Source organism: Gordionus sp. m RMFG-2023, chromosome 2 (assembly GCF_954871325.1).
Source record: "Gordionus sp. m RMFG-2023 chromosome 2, tfGorSpeb1-WG-v2, whole genome shotgun sequence".
Lineage (NCBI taxonomy): Eukaryota > Metazoa > Nematomorpha > Gordioida > Chordodea > Parachordodidae > Gordionus > Gordionus sp. m RMFG-2023.
Window position 1 is genome coordinate 47,522,105 of NC_088776.1, and position 27,022 is coordinate 47,549,126.

General features: G+C 25.1%; 2 protein-coding genes across 2 annotated transcripts; both read right to left on the reverse strand.

Annotated features, from left to right (window-relative positions):
• Positions 1–1,197: 1,197 nt before the first annotated feature.
• Positions 1,198–2,028, reverse strand: LOC135924821 (uncharacterized). The gene is made up of 4 exons (XM_065459943.1): positions 1,899–2,028; positions 1,696–1,855; positions 1,542–1,654; positions 1,198–1,499 (listed from the first exon to the last, which is right to left on the reverse strand). The coding sequence occupies exons 1-4, from the start codon at positions 1,944–1,946 to the stop codon at positions 1,350–1,352; spliced, it is 471 nt and encodes a 156-aa protein (XP_065316015.1). The 5' UTR covers positions 1,947–2,028; the 3' UTR covers positions 1,198–1,349.
• Positions 2,029–8,771: 6,743 nt separating this feature from the next.
• On the reverse strand, positions 8,772–26,526 carry LOC135924397 (putative uncharacterized protein DDB_G0282133). The gene is made up of 12 exons (XM_065459454.1): positions 26,461–26,526; positions 25,143–25,225; positions 23,847–24,073; positions 23,619–23,739; positions 23,314–23,370; positions 14,475–16,881; positions 14,234–14,285; positions 10,802–11,682; positions 10,504–10,626; positions 9,981–10,407; positions 9,500–9,600; positions 8,772–9,329 (listed from the first exon to the last, which is right to left on the reverse strand). The coding sequence occupies exons 1-12, from the start codon at positions 26,524–26,526 to the stop codon at positions 8,772–8,774; spliced, it is 5,103 nt and encodes a 1,700-aa protein (XP_065315526.1).
• Between the last annotated feature and the right edge of the window lie 496 nt (positions 26,527–27,022).

Genomic DNA, 27,022 nt, shown 5'->3' on the forward strand with positions numbered 1-27,022 from the left:
AATTTATTTTAGTAAATATTGTAGGTAAATGAGATTTGTTTCAATTTTTGCATGTTTTTTTAAAGTGAATTTTTATATTTATTTTTAAGTGTACATTTTACAATTTAAGATAATGTCTTATTTCTTGCATTTGAATGTTTTTGGTTTCATCCCAAGTTTATGTTAATTTTCCTATTTCATACTGTCCCAAAATTCCTTAATTTATGTATTTGAGCCTAATTTAATCAGTCTTTTATTACTATACATGGTTCCTTTTTTGACTACATGAAATAGAATGATATAAATAGAATTTCATATGATTTTTTAAGCCTTATAGAAGGAATATCATATTGAATATAATCTTAATTAATATTAAAACTTGTCTCTCAAATGTAAAGATCTCATCTAACCATTTATTTGCCAATTTTTCATAGAAAATTATTCATTTATAGTTTTTATTAATATGAAAAGAGATCTGCAAAATTAGGCAAAGCCCAAATTAGCTATAGATAAAAAAAATTAAATTTGAGTCAGGCCTAATATTTTAAAAAACTCAAGCCAAATTGAGACAAGTTTAAATATTTAATAAATTAGGGTGGGCAAAGTAGACAAGAATTTTATGTATTAAGGGTCAGGTTTTTCAGGACAAGTTAAATAAATTCATTGGGTTAAAAAATTTTGAGCCAGGGATGAAAATTTCGGGCTCAATGCATATCACTAGTTCTGAGCCTGATCATAACTCTGGTATTTATACATTTATGTATATCTCAAATAGTAGATCAACTTATGGCTAATTGATTTAATATCTTTCTTCTAGAATTTCTTATTTATGATGTAAGCTTGAGAATATCTATATTTGTAGTTTTACCTCTACTTATTTTAAGAAAATTTGCAATTTATAAAAATGATGTAAGGCAACAAAAAAGATAGCCAAATTTATCTTTCATATTTGTTAAAATTGCTGCACTTAAAAATTAGCAAAATTAATCAGTCAATGCTTTAAGCCAGCTGTATTACATATTTCTTAATCTTATATTGACCATTATATTCATAATTAAGTGATTATTTATATTGTATAATTGTTAATATAGTCATTAATAAATAGAAAATCTATTGCATTATCAGTTAAAACTAAAATAATAATTTCAATTTCACAAGGAAAATTTATTCTGGTTTTAAACATTATAAATTGATATAAAATACAAGTGTTAGCTCTAGATCACCAAAATTTTTCTGCTTTAAAAATTTAATACTTTTAAGTATAACTTAACCTAAACCAAGTATCTGGATAACATAATTAAATAATTCATTTTAAGATATTTATTTGTAAAAAAAATAAAAACATGTATATAAATATATTGAATTTGTAATTATTTTTCATCTTGATTTTCATACATCAAGGTTAAATGACATTTTCCACAATATTGTCTATTAAAGTGGGCAGCCATAAAAACACCACTTCCACAAGAAGGATTAGAACACTCCCTTCTTAATCGTGTAATTTTGCCTTTTTCATCAACCTTAAATATAATAGTATTCAATGTTTTAGAATGAGAATATACTTTATAAAATTTTAAGACAGCCAACTTGACCTTCTTTTTTTTATGTTTGTTTTTTTTGGGTGTAGTATAATTTTTCTTCTTTCTTTTTTTTCCACCTCCACGTAATCTTAAAACTATTTTAGGTAATATAAAAAAATCTATATACTTATCTTACCTAAGTGAAGAGTTGATTCCTTCTGAATATTATAATCGGAAAGGGTACGGCCATCTTCTAGTTGTTTACCTGCAAAAATCAATCTCTGTTGATCTGGCGGTATACCTTCTTTATCTTGAATTTTAGCTTTAATAATATCTATTGTATCATTTGGCTCAACCTTTAAAAATTATAAATTAATTTTACATTAAAATAAGATCAACTTCTAAGGTTATAGTCTTTCCAGTCAAAGTTTTTACAAATATCTGCATTGCTATTTCTCTAATAAGGAGGAAATCATATTTTTAATAAAATATATAAATATCCACAAGAAATCATCTAGTATAATATAATGTAACGAAGTTCAGTATTGTATTATTTTCGTATTTCCAATGTATTTTGAATACTTAAAAATTAAAGTTATTTATATGGATTTTTGAATTTACATATAAAAATATGTGAAGGTTGTAGAAATGGGCTCAGTACCTTATTTAATAGACAATTATATATGATCACTCTGTTCAAAAATTGTATAAGTTTTTTATTTCTAAAATACCATTCTTTATATAAGAATATAAAATTATTATTTAATAATATAATTAAAATAAAATAAAACTTAAAAAGTTTACAAATTAATAATTATTTGTATAAAAGGTAACGCCAAATCTCAAAATAAAAGAAGTAGTAACAATAAATACTTGTGTGAATATTAAAAGACGTTCAAAAGATAAAAATAAGTTAATATTTAAAATCCAGTTAAATATCTCGAAATTATTATAAAAAACGTATTATGCTATTATTCCTTATTCATAGTTTAATAAGTTTCGCGGGAAGGGAAATTGAAAGTAGGGTGGGGGGCATAAAATGTATAATATTATATAATTATTATATTTTGATTCTGAGATATTTGTAGACAAAAAATCTAATATTTAATTGTCTTTTTAATTCACAAATTAAAACATGTAGAACCATATTAGAGGGCGATTTAAAAATTATTATAACAGTTGAAAAGAATATGCGCCATATATGTATAGGGACTTATATGGCATTGATATCCAAGAAATTTTATTACAAATTAAAAATATATAAATGATATATAATTACAAAGCAATTACTAATCATTAGAATTTAATTTTCTATATAATGATATAAAATATCAATATACTATAATAATGAGTTCTATATATTGATACTATATGCAACTTTTAAATAAATCTATACATAAACAAATAATTATATAAGCTTAAAGAGATATATTTTAGCAATCTAGGGTTATTATATTAGGCAAGCTTTTTGTAAATAAAAAAGTCAAGAAAAAATTTAATATAAATCTAGCCCGCTAGCCCGTTAAAACAAAAAAATCCTAGATTTTTATTCATATCTGAAAGAAAAACAAGCATAGCAAAAAGATAATTTTTTGAGCAATAAAATGTAAGGATTACGTTCATTTTGAATTTGTGTACAATAAGAATACAAAAGACAAAATGATATATTTATTTTATAATTATAATAAATTTTTTAAAATTATAAATTATTATATTATTTATAATGTTAAATATAATATCTATTATGTAAAATTCAGGATAATTGAAACCTTTATCGCGAATGTCGTTTATCGCGAATGAATTTTATAGTGAAACTTTTATCTCGAATCCACATTAGCGAATATTTTTCCGCGAAAACAATGTAGCGAAACAAATATCGCGAATTTTTTATAGCGAAACTCTTATCGCGAAGACAATATAGCGAAAACTATTTCGCAAAATAAAACGCGGCTTATTACTATTTTTTTATTTTTATTAAAATAATTTATTTTATTTATATTTAATGTTAATATTTTATTTATCAACAAATAAACATATTATATGATATATATTTTTTATTTATATTATTATATTATGAATTGAAAAATGGATTTCTTTTATTTGATATTTTTTTAATAAAAAAAAAGATATGTTACTATTGTAATATTATTTTTGTTATAATTTATTAGTGATTTTCACACGCCCAAAATTTTAAGCAAAAAATATTTTTGAAGTTCAAAAAGATTTTTAAACATATTTTGATAAAAATTTTAAATCTTTTTTGAGGAATTCTTTTGTGAATTTTATTATAAATAAAATTCTTTTAGGAGAAATCTTTTATGTTTTTTATCATTTTTGTAAAATTATCTATTTTTTAAGTATATTAAAAGAGGTGGGTTTTCTAAATAATATTTTTTAAAAATATTTTTATTTAACTTATTTATGTATATGATCTTTTTAAGGATAATAATTTAATCTGACAATTTTTATATTCGTTATTTAAGATGTTCCTTGGAAAAATGACAATTATCATAATCGATATTTTTTAATATATTAGATTTTTTTACGGTAAAATATATATTTTTAACATGTTAAATTAAAATTTTAATTAAGATGCACCATATAAAAGTGACAAATCATAATCGTTATTTATAAAGCTTTTTAAATTTTTTTGACGTAAATCGGAAAATAAGTATTGTTAACATATATTAATAAAACTTCAATGAAGTTGTACCCTAGATAAGTGACAATTGTGATAATCCTTATTTTTAAAGTTTTTAGAATTTTTTTGATGCAAATGGGTAAAAATATAGATTGTAAACTTGTTAAATTAAAATTTCATGAAGATGTACCACAGAAAAGTTATAATTGTAATAATCGTTATTTTTAAACTTTTTTTGACGTATATGGGCCAAAATAAGTATTTATAACGTATTTAAAAAAAACTTCAGTGAAGATGTACCCAAGATAAGTGACAATTGTCATAATCATTTTTAAAGTTTTTTGAATTTTTCTGAAGCAAATGGGCAAAAATAGAAATTGCTAACATGTCAAAATAAAATATCAATGAAGATGTACCATAGATAAGTGACAATTGTCACAACGTTGTTTTTAAAGTTTTTGAAATTTTTTGTTACAAAAGGGTAAAAATATAGATTGTAAAAATGTCAATTAAAATTTCATGAAGATGTACCATATAAAAGTGACAATTGTCATAATAGTTATTTTTAAAAGTTTTTAAATTTTTTTGAAGCAAATGGACTAAAATATAAATTGCTAACATGTTAAAATAATATTTCAGTGAAGATGTACCCTAGATAGTAAGTGACAATAGTCATAATCGTTATTTTTAAAGTTTTTGAATTGTTTGACACAATTAGTACAAAAATATAAATTGTTAACATGTTAAAATAAAATTTCAGTCCTAACAAAAAAACAAATCGATATTTTCATTCTCATAATCGTTGTTCCTTTTATCCTGCTTAAAATTTAATAAAAATATGCAAAGTGATTATTAATGATAGTTGTAACCTATGTTAAATTCTAAACTTTTAAGATGTGGATTCATAATCTTATTCCTTTAATTAATAAATGGTATATTTTCATGAAATTTTAATTTAGCATGTTTACAATCTACATTTTTACCCATTTACAACAAAAAAATTCAAAAAACTTATAAACAACGATTATGACAATTTTAACTTATATCTATGGTATATCTTCACTGAAATTTTATTTAAACATGTAACAATTTATATTTTTGCCCATTTACGTCAAAAAATTGTAAAAAAACTTTAAAAATAATGATTATGACTATTGTCGCTTTTATATGGTACATCCTAATTGAAATTATAATTTAACACGTTAAAAATACATATTTTTGCCCATTTACGTTATAAAAATCTAATATGTTTAAAAATACCAATTATGATAATTGCCATATTTCCAAGGTACATCTTCATTGAATTTATAATTTAACATCTTTACAATATAAATGATATTTTTACCCTTGTTTTCTTTTAAATAAATGCATTCGCATTATATTTATTGTTTCGCGGTAATGAGCTCGCGATAATCTTCGCTCAAACTTATTCGCTGTAAAGTGTTCGCGTAAAATGTATCGCTAAAATGTATTAGCTCTAATAAATTCGCGGTTAAGGTTTCGCGGAAATAAATTCGCGACAAAGGCTTCGCGAAATTGTCTTCGCTATAAATGTTTCGCGGAGATAAATTCGCAGAATTGGTTTCGCGATTTTACCTTCGCTATAAAAACTTTTCGCGATAAACGACATGCGATAAAAGTTTAGCGAAAAAGTGTTTCGCGATAAAAGTTTCGCTGAATTGACCTGTTACGAGATACACATCATATTTTAAATATATTATGTTATACAATATTCAAAATATTAATAAAATAACCATTCTCAATATGCACAAGATCATACTATCTTTTATAATGTTTTCAAATAATGATAGATAACTTATTCTTGTTATAATCTGGCCGTACCCATGTTAGCAGGAGCGTCTCTAGCCTTTTAGATACTAAATCATCCCATTTTTTAAATTAGTAGCCAATTTTAAAAATGGATTAGTACCATATTTTAAAAATATTAGTGCCGTATTTTAAAAATGTACCCATTATTTAAATTAGCACTCATTAAAATAAATACATTAATATTTTATTTATTAACTCCGAAAAGAATTTTATTTTTTAGAACTTTTAAATATTTTAAAAAATAATTCTTCCGTTTTTATAAAATGAGTTTTTAATATTTTTATAATTTTTAAAATAATTTTATTTAATTTAGAGGAAGAAATTTTATAATTCTTTTACATATTCATAATTTATTTATATCAATAAGATAAGATTATCAAAATAGATTTATTTTATTAAAACGATATCTTGTGTACAACGATTTAAGGAATATTTTGCAATTAAATTTATGAAATGAAATATTTACTTTTTTGAAATTTACAATCTGCAAGATATATTATAGCTTGATAATTTCGATAAGTTTATATTAAATAGCATTATATTATTCAACTTGATACAAAATCTTGCTAGACTGAAAAAAATATTACGTTTCCTGAATAAAATTTGTGTATATATTCAGGTATCAGAATAAAAATAAAATTTTTTAAAAGCAAAACAAAATTTACTTAAAAACTACCAAAAGATACTACAAATTTTATTGTTTTCTTGTCAAATAAAGAGAATAAGAATAGATAAAATTTTTAATAAAAAATATTTTGTCATAGAATAAATTAAAGTTTAAATTAAATATGCCTTGATTTATGAATATAAAATTTTTTCGCTTATTTTCCAATTAATTTAATGTTGATTTTTGTATGAGTCCCATTTTAATTCTGGGAAAAATGCACAATCAAAAAACTTGATTTAAATTTTTTTCTTTGTTAAGAAAATTATTATGAGAGTAAAATATTTGAGATTATACATTTATTTTAGATATTAATTTGATTAGTGTTAAGTTGACTAAAAATAAATATAATTAGTGAATAATTTAAAACTATTTTACTTTCATTTTATACGACCCGGATTTATAGAGAAATATATTTTTCCAATCCTTCTGGTTGATGAAACTTTTTTTTACCAGTCCGAGTTTATTTAAAAGTATATAAACCCGACTCGTATACCTAAGTCGGGTTATGGGTTATGGTCGGGCCTTGCAAATCCCTGATAAATATACTATATATCGATTGATGAAATAAGAGAAGAAATGCGATCTTTTTTTCAAAGTAAAGCTTAAAGCATTATTTTTAAAAAATATCATAAAAGTAACTACATTAATGTTACAAAATTATAGATTTAAATATGATCGTCGGCTCTAGTAATGATAAATTATCTTCGCAATTTGTACATATTGAATTCCCATCAGAATTAATAGGCAAAGGATTTTGAAAAGAAATTACTGAAATATTTTTACAAAAACGCAGTTTCAGATAGCATTTAAGGTAAATATATTATATTTTAGTTCACAATTATATTTAATTCTTATGATTACAATGATTCATGTTTGTATTAAAATAATATATGTTATATTAACTACAACATTTATATTTTTATCTTTGTATTTCAAAATATTTATCAAAAAGTTTTGCTTAAGAATTTTCAACAGTGTAGATATAGTTCTAATAGAAGCCCACATTTTATAATAAATGATAAAATAAGATATTTTTAATCAAAACCTTAGATTCGTGTAATTTAATTTTTGAGTTAATTTTAGTTGCATCATAATTTATTTCAAGCCTTTTTTTAAAATTATTATGAATAGAAAATTTTGATTTGTTATAAATGGTCTAGCGTATGACTGACGTAACCCAAACAAGCCCTTATTTACGATACAAATCAAAACAAAAAATATTAAATAGCTAATAACTAATACAGAAAGTGTACAAACCTAATGCATTAACTATAAAAATAGAGCTAAAAAAATGTAAGAAAATTTAAAAAATATAATTCCTGAAATCTCACTTAGTAAATTACCGCATTGATTTGATTTTAATCTAAAATGCAATAAAACCGTTTGAACCTCGGGTCCGATTCAAGTTTTCAAGAAGTCTTTAAACCATGTTGAAGAAATTTATTTATTACGGTTCAATGAGACTGGGTTTTCTCTAATATTAAATATACACATTGATAGAAATAATTTACCTTTTCCTTTAACGTATTATTTAGAATGCACAAGAATAATCTACATTAAAAGTTAATAAATATAGTTATATATTATTATTTAACTGTTGAATAAGGGATATATTATATTATTATATATTCACATCCGCTAGTTTTTATTTTAATATCTATGTAAAATTTGTTTTATATTTAAATATCAATATTAGCTAGTCAGTCAAAGCGATCGAGCGTAGTGAAATTAGTGGCCATAAGTTATAATTTAAAACTAATCAAATTTAAATCTTGAGCTAACTTCTTTTACAATTATAATTATTTGCATATATAAATTGTAGCATAACAGCATTAAACTCTCGATTAATGTCATATGGTCTAAGAGAGATAGGAAAAGAGGGGAAAAAACTATATATAATATAATATTTTCTCTTTTCAAATAATAAATTATGAAATATCTACTAGGGCATAAAATGGCTATAGGGAAAAAAATGTACAAATGTTTTTATTATTACATTGTTAAACAGATTATTTAATGATGTATATAGCAAATATTTGGATATATGACGCTTTTTCAATAAGAGAATTACATGATTATTAATAATATTGCAGCTTATAAATTCAGCTTAGGTATTATATGTTTGAATAAAATTTCATCTCCTCTTGTTTAAATCTTCATAGGCATTTTTGAAGTTATGACCCATATTGGTATTTTCCAGATAGCGTCTCAATTGAAAAGTTGAGATAGTAGAAATAAATGGCATATTAGAATTTAATATATTAGTATTATGAATGCAAGTTGGGTACAGAATTCTGGAAGACATGTTCTGATTTGCTTGAATGTTAGGCGGGTAATGAATAATGCTCCTCGAATTGGTAAGATATGAGTTGCTAGAAGGTATATTATTGTAATAAGAGGAGCTGCTGTTATATAATTGTGGAGTATAATTCTGGCTAACATGCAAATATGGAAGTGGGTTATTAAAATTATTATTCATTATAGTATTTCTCATCGCTGTATTATTATAACTCTGAGCTCCACTATTACACATATTTAAAATATTGCGCGGGTATATAGGTACAGCTACTTTGTTCTTATATTCAACACAATTTTCTCTGTGGAATTGCCAATGTAGTTGTTGACACGCAATGCTACAATACCATATACCTATACAACAATATGAGTTAGCTTCCTTGAAGCAATTTACACACTAAAAAATATACAAAAACAAACATTAAAAATGTGAAAAATTTTAAACAAGTTTGGTGATTGTAAAAATAAAATTATTATCTATTTACGAAAACTTAAAAAAATGTCAGTTTAATTAATTATAAAAAAAAATGTCAGTCATTAATTGTAAAAAAAAATAATTAAAACTACCCATTGTTTTTTTTTGTTTTCATTAATTTGTTCCGTATATTCTTTGTTGAGCTGATCAAATTCGCATTGATATTGTAATCTTAGTTGATTATATCGATAATCTAAAAACAAACATTGCGAAAATTATTTGAATTTTAAAAGAAATTGATAATACATATTTTATCCGAAAAGTATAAATTTATTATTTATTCGACTCTCTTAGTTCCCACTGTTTCTCATTTCAGACCTCTACAATTAATCAGGATGCAATCTATTAATGCATATATTTTATAAAAAAAGTGCCGTAAACAAACATTTTATTTATTGAGGAGGGGATATACAAATATTTTATTCAGAGGGGCCTGATTCTCAGGTTACCCCATGCCGACACGGACCTGATTACGACAATTCGAGTTCTAATAAATAATTAGGTAACTGTTTTAGTTACTTAAAATAAAAAATTAATATTTGGTTGATAAATAAAATAATGTAAAAGCAATACCTGCAATATCTAACTGGCTCTTATAATGAGAGTGAACATCGAAAAGAATTTTTTCGAACGCTTGTTTATTCAAAACATTTATATTATTGTGGGGTTCATGTAGAATATCTACATTTTCAGATAAGGTTGATGGTAAGTCATACCTTGTATTCACATTTGATACGGTTGGAATAATTTCGCAGGTTGATGTAAGGTCATACCTTGTATTCATAGTTGATACGGTTGGAATAGTTTCGCAGGTTGATGTAAGGTCATACCTTGTATTCATAGTTGATACGGTTGGAATAATTTCGCAATCATTTGTATTATTTGCAGTAGTGAAAATTGGGTTCTCTATACCAATATCATTATCGGATAAAGTGATTATGGTAGGGGTGAAAGATATATGAGACTTCTTTTTTATGTAGTCTTTAATCGTTAGCTCGATCTTTAGCGTAAAATATATTTAAAAGAATTAAGAAAATTAAATTATTGTTTATAAGATAAAATTTAAATTTAAAAAAAACAATAAAATTTGTGTTACATTTTTCATTAAAGGCTCGAGATTCAAGCTATTAGAAATGGTTAGATTCATTTCGCTATTGTTTTGTAGATTATTTTGATGGTCAATTATATTTTTCAATTTGGATTCTATAAAGGATTTGTCCTAAAACAATATAAATAGATCTCTATATTATAAATCTATATTAAAAAATGATTTCATTTAAACTAGATATTGTTTACTCTCGAATGGCTTTTAAAAAATAAAAATATACCTAAGCTTTAAATTTAAATAGTATATAAAATAGAGAAAAAATTTTTAATATGTGTGTATGCGTTACCAAAATTCGATCGGAGGAATCTATGCCCCCATTCACAGAACCTTCAATTTCCTCAATTATCATACCTTCTTCGTTAAACATGTTTGCATGATTCTCGTTTAAAATTTCGTTTTTCGCTATCTTTCTTCGTTTCTTTTGTAAATTATCTAACCCACCTAAAATTGCATCTAGTATCTGAATATCGGCATCGTCATTGATCATACTATCCTTATTCATTAAATCGGATATAAATAAATCATTTGAGACTTTTGAAATATTTTTGGTGTTTCTAGGATTATCGAGCAATGAACTAATCGGATTTTTGTCAAAAGAATTTAGGTTGTTATAGAGATTGACAATTGATGAGGGAATCGAGGACTTAGTGGTAACAAATTGGTTAGACGGTTCGAGTCCATCGTTTTCACTTTTTCTTTTATTAAGGATCAAAATTTTTTTATTGATATTTTCGCTATTTTTATCAACAAAGATAGAAGTTAAGCATGATTCTAATGTGATAGTATTTGCCAAACCTTTGTCCGAAATATTTTCTACGCTCGCTTCTTTTTTAAATTTTTTAATTAATGTATTATTTTGGATAAATTTATGAGATTCTAAATTATTATTAGCATCAGGATCATTATGGCTTATGTTAGATGTTTCATTTTCAATAACAATTATACTCCTTTCTACGCCACTGACCATCCCACCATTGACAATATATTGTTCATTAGCTGTCAAACGTGCACTAATGTTTGAAGAACCATCAATCACGCTATGCATTGCGTTATTTGCATAATCCAATGGAATAGGCATAACATAATCTTCGCAAGATGATAAATTATTATCAATATCAGAAAACTGATTGCAATTTGACTCTTCATTGTAGGTTTGTTCGGACAAACCTGATATATATATACAAAAAATATATTATAAAATAAATAAAAGAAAATATTATATTTTGAACCGATCAAGTATATCATTTAAATTACATCTAGTATGGTGTAAAACTTTAGTATTAGTTTAACCTACGAGGTATTGTTGTAAAAAGCCCCGATTCGGGATGATTTTTAAAAACGGCCTGATTAAGACTTTAACCAAAGTAATCTTATGTACAACTCGAGATTTGGCAAATAGATGTCAAAACCTTTTTGGCACCTCTACGCAAAATCTCCAGGCTTACATAATGTTATTTTGGCTAAAATCTTAATCGGGCCGTTTTTAAAAATTGATCCTAATCGGGTTTTTTAACACTAATTCAAGGGAAACAGAAAATAGATAACAAAGGAAAGTTAATTATAGATGTATTAACTATATTGGGATAGCGAGAAATAATCTTTTGATTATTTTTTATTTGAATTTTTAGATTTGAGTAATGTAATTTGTTATTCAAAAGTTACTAAATTAAACAATTTAAAAAAGACGACAAATTATTTGAGCATAAATAAGAAATGGGCAACAATATTAAGCAAAATGGGCAGTAGAAAAAGAATTTGATAGGTATTTTAAATTATTGGCTAATTAATAATTAATTTTTTTTATTAACTAAAAGTTTTTAATTTCTTTGAACCCTAAATTTAAAAATAAAACTCCGCTCAATTTAGGTGAAACCAATTGAGGGCTATTGTACAGATTCATCTGATTACTATAAACCTGGTAATGGTATAAATGAAAAAACAAAAAAATGAAGCATATATCGGATTGAAGAAAAAATATTTTAAAATAGATGTAAATAGGCTTACCCATGTGTTGGGCTGACATTTATAGAAAGGTATCTACAAGTAAATAGGTATATCTCTAATACCAAAATTACATTAAGTTGATATTATTTTAGATGATATCAATCAATTACATTGAGCTGAGAATAAAAATGGTATCAATCAAACACAATTAGCTCTAAACCTATTTATTTTTAATAAAATTCGTGAATTACTTATTGAAAGAGAAGTTGTCTGGCTGTTAAATATTTTAAAACTAAATAGCTAGATTAAAATAACACATTGTCTAGAGACTTAAAATATTTTACACTCAGCATCAATAATGTACGGGAAGCAAGAAATAGGGCGATTAATGGTGAAAATACTTAAGAAAATATTTACAGTTGTCTCATTTTATTAAAATATCAAAATTTTGATATTGTCCTTTTTATTTGAAAATATTATTAATTTGAATTTCATTATTTTGTATATAGATCAATATTTATTATTTTTGTAATTTATTTTTATTTTGAAATATTGTTATTCAAATAAGTACCTTTTTTTTTAACCTTAGATGCAATAAAGATTCTACCAAATAAAGAAAGGTAAAAAAAATTGATAATCTAGCACATAAATAACTAGATATAATTTAAAATATTTCAAATTAATAGTGAACAATAAGTTCTCCCAATCCGATAAATGTAATTTACATAATCATTTTGATTTCTTGAAATAATTTGCATATTGATTAATTAGATATCAAATCAATAATCTCATTAAAAATAACCTTTCAAAATATCGAACTTAATGTACGGGTGCCGACTAATGAACTCGGTGGGTTAATATTTGATATCGATTAAATTACACCATAGTTCAAATAAAACTCTATAACTTTGTCATGTAATGTCCGAACTTCCCCAATTCATGGAAATTCAAATCGAAATGTTTAATGATAGCATTTTGAATAGAAGATATTCAAATGTTGCAAAGGAATTTAAGGAAGGATTGAAGAAGTTATTTAGTTGCTTGGGAAGATAGGGAATAAATATTTGTTGTAAGAAAATGGTTATAAGTTTGAATATGACTAATGAAGGATAAGGAAAGTTAAGCAGGTAAGAGAATGTACATATTTGGGAACAGAGCAATGTAAAGCTAGATAGTGACACTTAAAAGAGACAACAAAGATTTCCTAAGTGATATGGAGGAAAATAAGTTAGGCCTTATCGGATACCTATCGCATCTCAAATGGCAATTCAAAATTTATATAATTGTTTTTATATAGAACGGAATTTTGAGTGATTAAGAGCGCGAAAAGGCGATAAAAGAAATGAATTATGGTTGAGCAGCAAATAAAGATGTATAATTTGGGTTGTTAAACCTTTTTACATGTCTAGTGGGGCTAGTATGGCTCATTTTGAGCCGATTTTTAAAAACGGCTAACCAGAAAAATATTGTCTAAATCTCGAGATTTGGCTAATAAATGTCCTACCTTTTGTTCCTTCTACAAACAAAATCTTTAGACTTGCGTAATATTATTCTGGATGAAATATTGAGTTAGCCGTTTTTAAAAATCGGCTCAAAACGAGTCGTTTAATAACACTAAGTGGGGCCCTAATCTCAATTTTAGAAAATTAAAGTCAGTATAAGTAGTAACATGGGGTCGAAGCTCTTATAAATTATAACCTCCTATCTTACATAAGTGCCCATAGTGCATATAAGTTATTAAAAAAATAATATTGAAATTTTAATTTTCGATTACCGCAAGATTTGAAACTACTTGTGTTTATTATATCTTCGTTATCTCTTGATACCTAAAATAAATAGAGAAAGTTTTAGTATAACATTAAACATAAGCTTTGATTTGTATTGTAAATAAATTTTAATGAGTTTTAGTTAAATCATCTATCAAAGTTTTTGTTCTCATACTTTAAACTATTATTTTTAAAATATTAACAATCAATTAATTTTATAATATAATCCACTAGAGAAAAAATATTTACCATTTCATTAGAATCTACTAAAATAGTAACGTTAGCTGTAACCTCTTGATTACCATCGTTGTTAAGTAGCTGATCTTTGAAAACGTTAGAATTTGCTGTTTCTAAAGATTTTTGCGATAAAACCTCGTTTATACCTTGTTCAACCCTTTGCTCCTCCGCCAAGTTTAAACTTGTTATACTTATTATATTGGAAATGGTTGTCATATGAGGTAAGGTAGCGGTTTCTGAATTATATACAAATATATCATTGGACATGGGTGAAGATAACATGTTATTTGAAATCTGGATTGAATTTTCAATGGTCAGCGAATTCGCATTCAATACTTGAGCGATGTTAACTTCAATGGAATTCGGGCATAAGTCCAGCTCTACTATATCGATAACTTCTGAGACGATTTCACCTTCTTCAATATCACATCTAATCCTTCTGGCTAAATCCATTTCAAGTAAATTAGGCTTTTTATCATAGATTTCTAATGGCAACTCGTTGCTTTTATCCTTATTAGTTCTAGTAATCACATCAGGAATAGATAATGTTGATGAGATGTTTGATTGAAAATCTAAAGAAATTTGAATTTCATGATTAGATTTATCAATTGTTTCATTAGTACCTTCATCAAATTTAGTACAATCATCGTTACCTCGTGATTCTGGGACTTTGATAATTTCGTTGCCTGACTGAAGCTCTTGGGATCTTGGGAAATCTTCTTTTGTATTTTCGCTTTTGTCACAGTTATCATTCCCTTGACGTTTAGGAGATTTCATATTCGTAATATTTGATGGATTCTCTTGAAATCCTGAAAATATTTCATTTTCGATGTCCTGACTTTTATCATAATTATTGTTTTGCCGGTAATTAGCATCTTTTACATTTATAATATTTGGAAGCTGTTCGGATCCCCAAAACAAATATTTTTCATGTGTACAACAATCTTGGATATCCTTTCTAATCATTTCCCCTTTTTGTTCTAGTGCTTTTAGTATATCATCTTTGCTTAATATTTTGATAATAAAGCTATACTCGTTCATTGGATTCATTATAGATAAATTATTTTTTTCTAAAGATTTTGATCCTCTGATTATCGTAGTATCGAAATCGTCGTCCGATATATCCTCCATTACCTCCTTTTCACTGCTCAAATTATGTTGTAAAAAACTTCTTTTATCACCGTTGCCATCAACAATTTCTTGCTCATTTGGATTAAGGTCAATACCTTCTATTAGATGATAAGCATAAGTGTCAACGTCATCATTACTCTGAAATATTTCAGGATTAAGTGTGTTTTCAAGTAAAATGCTATCACTGTTAAAAACGTTATCAATTTTCTCCTCAGCTGTTCCATTTAGGCTAGAGTAATCTTTATGTAGACTCATTTGCAATTGATTAAGTTTTATAACCAATTTTTTGCCTAATTCGATATTGACGACATCAGCTTTTAACATATTTTCGCAATAATCATCATTTGGATCTGCATTTATCGTATCATTTGATTTAATAGTGTCAATATTGCTTTTGGGAAAACTTGTCTTGCCCGATTTTATATTTTGCAAGATTTTATCTAAGATACTAGATAAATTTTGATTACATAGCTTGTCTATTGAGCTTCCCCATAAAATATCGTTGACACCAGGATTTTCATTTTTTTCACCAGCATCCTTATAATTATTCTCATTTTGACAAATAATTTTATTATTTTTTGAGTCTCCTGTATTCAAAGTGATTTGTGGATCATCGTTTTTATAGGTATGTTGATTTTTATTATTCGAATTCGGTACATCACTATTACTAACTATGTGGGTATTCTGAGGTTTATCAACATTTCCATGACTGGTATGATGGTTCTCAACTTTAGAATGATCAGAAGCTGAATCGCAAGTTAAACAATCGCGCGTGTCTACCTTATATACCTTACTTTTTACGTAACGCTGAGTTGAGGAATAAAATTTTTTTCGATTTTCCGCAGAGACACGAGCCTCGAGGCTTGAATTGCTGGAAAAATATGATTTATAATCATCGCGATATCTCTTGGGTTTAAATTTATCCCTAAAAGATTCTTTAGAATGTTTTTTACCCTTATTAGGATTTTTACTCGAGTGAGAGCCAGAGGATTTATGTTCATAATTATGGCATTTTTTGAATTGGTAATATAAGTATCTAAGAGTTTCATTTATATCATAGTTTGATGCATTATTATGAGATATATTAGTAGTCAATGGGAAAGGGATATTTGTTTCTGCGTAGGGGAAATCTATTTTAAACTTTTTTTCTAAATTAACAATATATTTAGATAGTTCGATAAGTGCCTCATCATACTCATTTCTAAAACGTAAGGGTATACCAGTATTCATCGGGCCAGTTGGTGGGGATCGGCTTAAAATAAAACAAGCTTGTAAGGGCAACCAAGACCTATAAGAAAACAAATATTTACATTTGAGTGAGAATAAAATATGCAAATTTGTAGAAAATCAATAACACAGAATAAGCTAAAACATAACTAAAAATAAATATAGTATGGAAATATTACCTTTTTCAAATGAGTCATATTGTAAGATTGCATATATATGTCGTTTTGGATATATAGTCCATGGGGATTCGGAATATCTCAATTCTAAATCATTTGCTAAAGACGACTTGAATTGAAACATATTAATTTGACCGGAAATGTATAATAGCAGTTGTAGAACTATCCTATAAATTTTAAATAATTTCCGCCATAAACTTTTGCACTTACTTTTGAAAACTTATAAATTTAAATTATTAATTCAAAAGTTGATCCAAAATTGTTTTGAAATCTCTATTGAGTTAGAAAATACATATCCAATCAAATTATTATTTCTTTAAATGTAAATTTCGCCATCAGTAAATGATTTAAATTGAGAGACACTGAATACCCATGCATTCCATATCACAATACGACATATATTTTATCTTAAGATTTTTCATTTTATCCATCAAAAATTAAACATATTTTAATTATGACAAAAATTAGAGTTTTATTAAAAATCGATTTCCCAAAAATATTAAATATCTAAATATTTAGATCTACAATAAGCATAAAATGAACTCAAATTATTTTGTCAGAAGCATAAATATTAAGCGATTGATCAACATTATTACAGAATACGTCCTTCTGGCAAGATATTTTAAACAATATTTTGAAGTTGATATTATATCAAAAAATAACGGTATTCTAAAATAAATGTGGTTCAAATTATCCATGTTGTATCTGTTAGTTTTATAATTGACAGTTATGGATGTTTTCCAATAATCTATTTTCAAGAAAAGATAATTATATACATTTCTTTACATGAGCATATTGATCGCCTGTTGTTCTTTGTCTGATGAGGGAATCAGATGTTTGGATTCAGTAAATAATATATCGTGTAGTATTTTAATTTTAGAAAACTATTTGTTAATTTATATTATACGCTATCATGATAAAGAAAATAAAGTTATTAACATACTCATATATATTAACCAGAGACTATGGATTAGGCCGTATTTTAATTTTTTTAAATATACTTGGGCTGGGCCGTATATTTTAAATCGTCATTATTAGCTATAAAAAATAAAAATATTTAAAAAAATAAAAATATTTTAAAAAATCCGGGCCAGGTCTGATAATATAAAACCCAGGCCGTTCTGAAATTTTATTTAAAAAAATCTGAGCCGGACCGTGCAAATGGTACCTCTGCAGTCTCTGCTAATAATGCAAAATTACATGCTTATAAATGTTTGAAAATTTTTTCCAAAATCAACAATTTGAAAATAATATATTTTTATATAAATACTAGTTTTCAGGAATATATAACCATCAGAGAATATGTAAAGGAGAATTTTTAATAATTATTTTTAATTCATATTTATTCCTCTAAATTCTTTATTTTATCATTGTGACAAAATAACTAAAATAAATATATATAATATTTCTTTTTTTTTAAAATTATTTTATGCTAGATAAGTAAAATATAATACCCCACCCTAACTAGATTAAATTAGTTACGAATTTTGTGAACTTTAATTCGTTTGTCCAAGCTTGTTAGACGAATTTCGTTTTAAATTTGACGAATTATCTGTGTTGTTAATGAATTCTATAAAAATTTTAAGTAGCCTAACTTATTATAAAAGAATAAGAATCAAAAGGGGTTAAACCAACTAAAAATCATGCATAGCCTTGAAAGGTTGTTTAATAATTTGGAAGTTGTGTACTGCCTGAGCCTACAAAATATTAAAGAAATTATAGTTTTATATAACTTACTAAAGGATGTTATTATAGACTATAAGCGGAATTTTTAGAATTAATTAACTAACTATACCTAAATAAAATAATAATTTTTAATGTTTATACATATTAATTTTGTCATAATATAAATTTACATATTTATACAAATTGTAAATAGAAATTTTTATTTATATAATTATTATATAAGTATATAAGGTATTGAATTTTTATAAAAATTATTAAATATTTTGTCTTAATATATATATGAGCTTCAATGTGTTTTTTTCCGGCAATGGGTTATTTTTACAACTTTAAATAATTTTTTGAGCGCGCTTTATTAAATTTAAAAATCGGATTTTACCGGAAATATATTCTATCATGTTTGGAATACCTATTTTATGAATTGCAGACAATTTTGCTGTTACCTATGAGTCATTTATAATTTATATTAAAAATTTAAAAGTTCATGGAAAAATTGTCTGAAATTGATAGGGTAGGGTATTCCAAACATGACGGCTTACATTTCCGGTAAAATCAGATTTTCAAATTTTTAAAAAGCGCTTAAAAATGATTTAAAGTTGAAAAATAACACATTGACGATAACATATACATATTTATGCAAAATTTTTTTATGTCCTATATATATGCATACGTATTATTTTAATTATATAAGTTCTAATTAAAATTTTTTAGAGAATTATCTTAAATGACTAATCACGAAATGTGAAAAATAAATCTACTGTTATCGGTTCAGTTCGGTTCTATCTAAATATGATTTTTTCTTAAGCTATAAATATTTTATTAGGCATTAAATTTATTTAAAAAATGTGTTAAATTACCAATATTTTAATTATATCATCAAATCATTTTTATAATATTACAAATACAACTACTTAATATTTCAAAATAATATTAAACTAATCAGATTCATAAATAATATAATGAGTTTTCGATAATATAATGTGATAGAAATTTGGTTATAAAATAAAATTGTTTTATATATAAATATTCTAATTATTTTCTTAAAAATCAAAATAATTCCATTTTTTATCATGATTCAAGTGTCATTAGAGATTTTTTTCTTAGCTATAGAAAAGATCCGTCCACACGCTACTGATGTAGCCTGCTGTGGAAATTAATTGGATATAAAATGTAGGATAAATAACTTTGGATTTCATTTAATCTATATCAGCTTCCCTTAATGTCCCAGTCCACATGAGCCTATTCCTGGTTATTCTCCCCCTCAAGGATATTTACTTAAATAAATATAAAAAAAATTAAAAAATTTTTATATACTTTGTTTCCCTTTATGCAATTTGATAAAGTGCTCACATATTTTTATATATTTCTTTCAAAATGTTCAGGGGTATTTAATAAATTATACATGTGAACCTAAATAAAAAGAAATTTTGCAATACATTATAAGGAATTAGGAAATTTTGTTAATTTTGGGGTCTAATAGACTAGCAATGTAGGAACCCATAGTTAAAGATTTATGAATACAGTGGACAACTTTTTAGCGACATCTATTGAAATCACATCAATAAAAGAGGGGAAAGAATAAGAAGTAAAAATACTTATTTGTATTTGTATGTTTTCCATCAGCATAAGGCATATGCCCAAATAAGGAAGAGACCATTTAAAAATATTAAATAAAAGATTATTAATTCAGCCAATGGTAGGATAGGAGAATCCAGATAAATCCAAGATAGTTTCATAAAGTAATAAAGGAATTAGTTATTTTATCATCATTCATTAGGCAATGTTTGCCAAGGCTATCAAATTCAGAATAACACATTTATCGTTTTAAAATTTAACAAATAAAAAATCCATTAAATAAGAAAAAGATAGATTAATTTGTAACAAATATGTTAAATTCCAAAATGTTTCAACATCATTGGAATTTTTTGTCCATCCCATTATCTTTAGTAGTGATCTATATTTTCGAAGTAATATGGACTTTGAAATATGTTTGTTGTAATCGTCTTTACTTTTATAATAACTTCATCAATATTCCGATCCTGAGTTATAAGCATATTTGTAGCATTATCAGTTGTTATTTTTATTTTTTCCTTCAAATTGAATTCAACAATTAATTCGGAGAAACATTCACAGATTTTTCTGCTTTGCGAGGATAGGGTATATAATTTATATCTAATTTATACCATTCAATTTTCACGATTCATCAATACAGTGGCATCTTATATATATGGACTTTAAGCATAAAACAAAAATATCAAAAAATAAGCAAATGTTTAAAATATAAGTCCATAAATCTGTTGTGATAGACAGTTTTCCTGGCAATTTTGATAGCCGATATAACATATCTTTTTATATTGAGTTAATTATTTTGAATATTTGTTTTAAAAGTATTATGTGGTAAAATTTTAATGTTAGGAATTATGTATCCAAGCATTTCAACAATTTTAATATTAGTAATCAGTGCATGTATGGGGTAATAGACGTTATAATGATTTCAGCAATACATTTATTAATTTTTTGTTTTGAGAAGTTGTAATTTTATTGTTATAAATATAATATAATGAAAAAAGTTTTTCCTTCTGAACTAATATGAGAAGGGTCCATAACTATTAGTATATATTTTTGATGAAGTTTTAATTCATATATTTAAAATTTTGAACTCTCAATTTGATATATTCACATAATATACTTGTGCTTAAAAAATTGGAAAATATCTGAAAACATATATTTTACATGTTTTTTCCAGAATTATCCTTTTTAAAAAATTTATATAATTCTCTAACATCTTTCAAATTTGAATTTGATTGATTTTTTTCCATTTGTACTACTACTACTTTCTAAATCAATGTTATTCTATCTCCTCCAGAAGAGGGATATTCAATAATGTTATCATCATCTATGATTTCATTTTCTAAAATAAATATATAATACCTAATAAATTAAATTACTTGACTAATGAATGAAACGGAAGAATAGGAAAAGTAAACGATGAATGGGAAATATAAGTTAGGCATTAAATAAACATATTTTATGTGTTCATGTACATCAATTAAAAAATATATATAGTAAACATTTATCTTTTTTAATCGGCGTTCGATCGTAACGTCCCGTCGGACCCGATAGTTAGAAGAGACTGGTCCTACTAGATGCAAACACTATATAAATTAATTTAAGCAAAAAAAATCAAATTTAATTTTTATAAATAGTGATAATAAGGTTTTAAAGATTTAATCCTCTAATTTCTTACCATTATATAAGGATATTTTATTTTCTCTTTTTTAATTCATGTTTCTTGATGAATATTCTATTGGTTTAATAGTGAAATTCGTCAAAATAAAAATTTATCAGGCTTCTCTTAAAAAGTCCAAAATAGTGAATTGATATTTAATTTACTATTCTCAATTCTTTATTCAACTGCATCTATTTATTTAATATAGTCTTCATGGATCCACTCTAACCCCATGAAGCAGACGGCTACAGTCTTACTCTCAATTAAGGGGAAAATTACCACTCTCTACATTTTTTAAAAAAATCCCAATTAGATAGCATGATACTCGTTAAATTTCATAAAAATATAAAACACAAGATGGATAATGGTATTAAATATAATTCTTTTTAAACAGTAATTTAAGTTCATCAGCGAAACATGGCTAATTCTCTTAAAAGTTTTTTCATATTAAATATTTAATAAGCCAAAGCTACTATGACAAAAAGGGCCAAAGTTAATAAAATATTCTAACTAATGTTGTCAATTAAATATTCACTTTGATTTTAATCGGGAATGATAGAAATAAGGTGGTTAAAATAAGGAAACTTTATTGAAATTATTAGAGAACAGGTTTTCCGAAAAAGAACAAAAGGAAGCAACCAAGTTACAATTCTTATATGAGGCAATAAACTTTAAAAAAACACCAATCAGATAATTTAGAGAATATCTCCATAGTAGTAACGTTTTTGTCTCATATTTCAAATAATTAAATAGTGTTACATAATAGGCTATGTTTTATAGGTCATAATTATTATATTATATTATATTATATTATATATAATTACGTTAAGCTAATTATACTATGTTTAACCCCCCAAAAGTAATTATATTAATATATAATTGCCTTTTTTAAATTATTGAATTTTCAAATGACGAGCTTTCTATTTTATATCTTAAAATGAGTAGTTCCTCTAAAAAGAAAAAAAAATCACACTAGCGATTCAATAGGAAAATATTATCTGTATATTCATTGCCTCGACTATATTATATCATCATATCTATGTTTTGAAGAAAACGATTTTTATTTCTTATTCCAACTTCATCCGAATCATTTTTCATTATAATAAAAAATAAATATAAATACATAGTCATTTATCATTTTTGATAGATAATGCTATAATATGCAAATAATTTTTTCTTCTTTTGACTTATTATCTTCGCGAAGAATTTTTTTTAAAAATGGTAGGATATTTGATTATTATAACATTTTCTATTAGCACTGATTAATATAAATTTCCCCTAATGAATAAAATCTCTGGCGGGAACACAAACTGGTTATATTACGGGAATCATTCCCTTTTAAGAATGGGAAGATAGGTATCACTTTGGGTGGTTTTATTGTAAACAATATAAAAAATAATTTTACCTATTATGTTTTCCAAAAAATCTAACATCCAGTTTAACGTTGTTGGCATTGGGAATACTGGATAAAATAAAATATTTTTTTAAAAAATTAATTATTAACGCTTAGTATTTGCCACATAAAAATTAATAGTTATATTTTACAAAATTGCCAATGAAATGAATGCTTACATTAATTTCTAATAGTTAAAAATTTTAATAAATCAAAAAATTTCATCAATATAGAAAACAGTTACAAATGGCAATCATTTATTCATGACTAAAATTAATTAAAATAAAATCCTACTAAGTTAATAATATATAATGCACCTATATGGCGTACTGCTACCACTTGAAACACCATTTTGTTCGTCATTATTTGAATTTTTAATATCAATAGCACCACCTGATTGGTGGATTCGAAGCACCTTACCAGGCCAGAATGGGTACCCTAAACAAATTGGGAAATGAGGAATAAGTTAAAATTTAATCATTTTTTAGTTGGTTCTCTCATATCAATTAGAAGCAATATTTATATTGAACTTTTTAAACAAATACCTTTCATTTTAGCCCAAACCAGGGTATGAACTGATCCACAGACTACGGTAAACCATTCATCAAAAGGCAGTGTGTGAGCGTTGTGATAACATTCATCACATGCCTCGATCTCGTTAACCTCCTCCTTACATATGATTTCTACGCGCTTGAGAGTTGAGAGTTTTTTTTGAGTTTCTAGTGAGTTACGACTGTGTTTTACTTTAGATATGATAAAAATAGACGTATATCTTTTTAAAAATTATGAATAAATTAATAAATTTAAAAATATGAATATTTGCAAATTTATTCTAATGTTAAAAATAGCATTTAACAAAATTAATATCATGATATCGTACTTTCATGATATATCCAAGTATTGTGGTAAATGTATTTAACGTCACTTATCATTTCTTGTGGTGATGAATAATTTCTAAGATGAATATTCTAAAAATATAAAATGTATAAAAATTGATGAGATATATATGGGACTAAAAAATATTCTAAATGAAAATACATCTTAATATAATTTCGTAAATTTAGGTAAAAAAAGATATTTTTTTATTCTGAAACTTTATTTTATAATAAAATGTAATAATTTACTGTTTCCAAAACTTTATTTTATAATGAAATGTAAAAATTTACTGATTCTATATTATTAAAATTCATTGGTTTCACAACGTAATCTGGATTCACGGGAAAATATTTAAGGCATTTCGCTTGGCTTGTTAACTAATTCATATGAAATTTAAAATTAATGATTAAATATTTATAACCCGAACCGAAAGAAAAGTCCTTTAAACTTTTATATTAAGCATTGATATAACACTTATTAAATGGTACCTGAAACAAAAATTACTATAAAAACCGAAAAATTATATAGCATTTGGGGAAGTGGCACAGGGACTTAAGCCACGAAAACTTTAGTTTTCTAAAATATCCTCAAGTTAAAAAAAAGCTAACGATGCCACTGATTAGTATAGCATATATTTTGGAATACAAATCAATAAAAACATTTAAATTTATTTATACGATGTTTAAAATAATAATAGAATTTGATTTTAAAACACGCTGCGATATAATTTTAAAAAAATTACAAACTTTTTTTAATTAACATCGAAAAACTTTATGATAAGTTTCCTGAAAAAACCTTTAATATTTTGTGGAATATTATATGAAGAATACCATATTAACCCTAAATCAAAATTAGATCGTCATAAATTTAGTTTTCATAACTATTATACATTTTAACATAAAAATATAATTCTTACAAAAGCATATCTGGCTCGGTTGAACGCATAGTATAGTAATTTGTTTAACCTTTCCTTAGATAATTTTTGTTTGACTCCTTGTTTACTTTCTTTTTCGTTTGGATCTGAACTACATTTTGTTTCTGCTATTTTCTTAAAAAATATTTAAAGTAGTAATAATTTTTAAAGATACAACAAAGAAATTCACAGGTTAACATTTATCAACGACTTTGATTTTTAAATCATCTTTATACCCTGAATACACTTAAATTATTGTTCTTGGTCGGAAACTATACAAGGATGATGAGTAGGACTGCACCGATATTAAATATTAAATGGGGGCCGATATAAAAAAACTGATTCAATTGTTTTGGGCTATTTTATGATTAAAGATATAATCATATAACATCTTAGACATAATTTCCTAATAAAAATAAATAAATATGATCAAAAATTCAATTTCTTTTTAATATTAATGTTTAAAAAATATCGAATTATTATAAAAGAAAAATTTGCAAACAAGTCACAATCAGCAATATATATAGCCAACATTTAAATAAGATGATGATATGATTAACTTTCCGGGACTTAAAAAAAACACTTAATCGTTAGTAACAATGTTCCAAATATCGCCTTGGCAATGAGAAACTGAAAATTTTAAAGCTTTTCTTGTTTTACCCATAGTTTAGGTGGATTTTATTGCGTAGAAAATATTCATTATGACATTGGTTCAAAGATAGGTTTGTAAATTAATATTAATCTAACCTAGACAGTTAAATTTATTAGATAAAGCATAATTATTCATTAGTATGATTTTTATTAGCTATGTATAAGGAAATTAATGTTATATATGACGTTTTAGAATATGAAATCCATGGGGATTTGGAGCCTCTCAATTTTAAATCATTTATTGAATGTAATTTTTAAATTCTGATTTGCCCGAAAATATATTTCAACATCTGTAACTATTAATCCCAGACAATTTTCACCATAAACTTTTGTTTATTTTTTAATTTTATAAAAATTCCACATATAAATTAATGTAAAATTAAGATTATAAAGTTCAGTTCACGCTAAAATACATTTCCAGTCAAATGCATTTTTTTTTAAATTTAAAAATCATCCTTAATAAATAATCCATGGATTAAATATCCCAATTAATTCGATATTAGGTTCTACTACTTTTCTGCGTTATATCTCTTGTAAATTTTTTCCGTGACATAACACATATACTGAAATTAGATTCTTTTTCAAATTAAATTCAAATGAAGGATATAGGTTTTAAAAATCGGCATTAGGATTGCTTTTTTTAAAAAACTTAATATCGATGTTTAAATTGTAATTTTAAATAGGTATAAATTATTTTAACATGAATATATAAATAAAACTTGACATTCAGGGCAGGCGAATAACAGAATGCCTAATTTTTCATCGTAATGGCCGTTATAAGTCATCGAGAATTTGTTAACTTTATTTGTTAAACACCTATGATGGAAAGATCTTTGGCATGTAATACAATTGAATGTATTTTTGGGAATATTGTTCAACGTATGGCAGATCCAACAATAGGGATCCCAATATTCAATCTTTGTTTTATATTTTAAAGAGCAAATATATAATATGGAAAAACTTAATAATAAGACTGTGCCGATCCACATATTTTTCACCAATCCGATCCGATATTGGCTCAAACCCGATCCGATATTTGTATTGATTTTTCACCACCCCCTTTGAACCAAATATAATTAAGAAATCAATATTTTTTATGCAAAAATTCTAATTATGCATTTAATTTAATTTTTTTATATCTACAATCATTAAAAAAAGTTTACGGATATTGATAGTATTATATGAATTTTTCATTATTCCTTCCCGTGAAATTAGAATTCCGCAGATAACGCATTTTGCAAAATTATTCTTTTGTAAAATATTTCCATAATTCAGATACCA

Coding starts and splice junctions, on each gene's coding strand:
- LOC135924397 (XM_065459454.1), bottom strand. CDS start 26,526: ATGACTTATAACGGCCATTACGATGAAAAATTAGGCATTCTGTTATTC. Junction 10,408..10,503: donor TCGAGCCTTTAATGAAAAAT/GTAACACAAATT, acceptor TTTACGCTAAAG/ATCGAGCTAACGATTAAAGA. Junction 9,601..9,980: donor GAGCCAGTTAGATATTGCAG/GTATTGCTTTTA, acceptor GTTTGTTTTTAG/ATTATCGATATAATCAACTA.
- LOC135924821 (XM_065459943.1), bottom strand. CDS start 1,946: ATGCAGATATTTGTAAAAACTTTGACTGGAAAGACTATAACCTTAGAA. Junction 1,655..1,695: donor GGAATCAACTCTTCACTTAG/GTAAGATAAGTA, acceptor TACCTAAAATAG/TTTTAAGATTACGTGGAGGT. Junction 1,500..1,541: donor CTGTCTTAAAATTTTATAAA/GTATATTCTCAT, acceptor ATTATATTTAAG/GTTGATGAAAAAGGCAAAAT.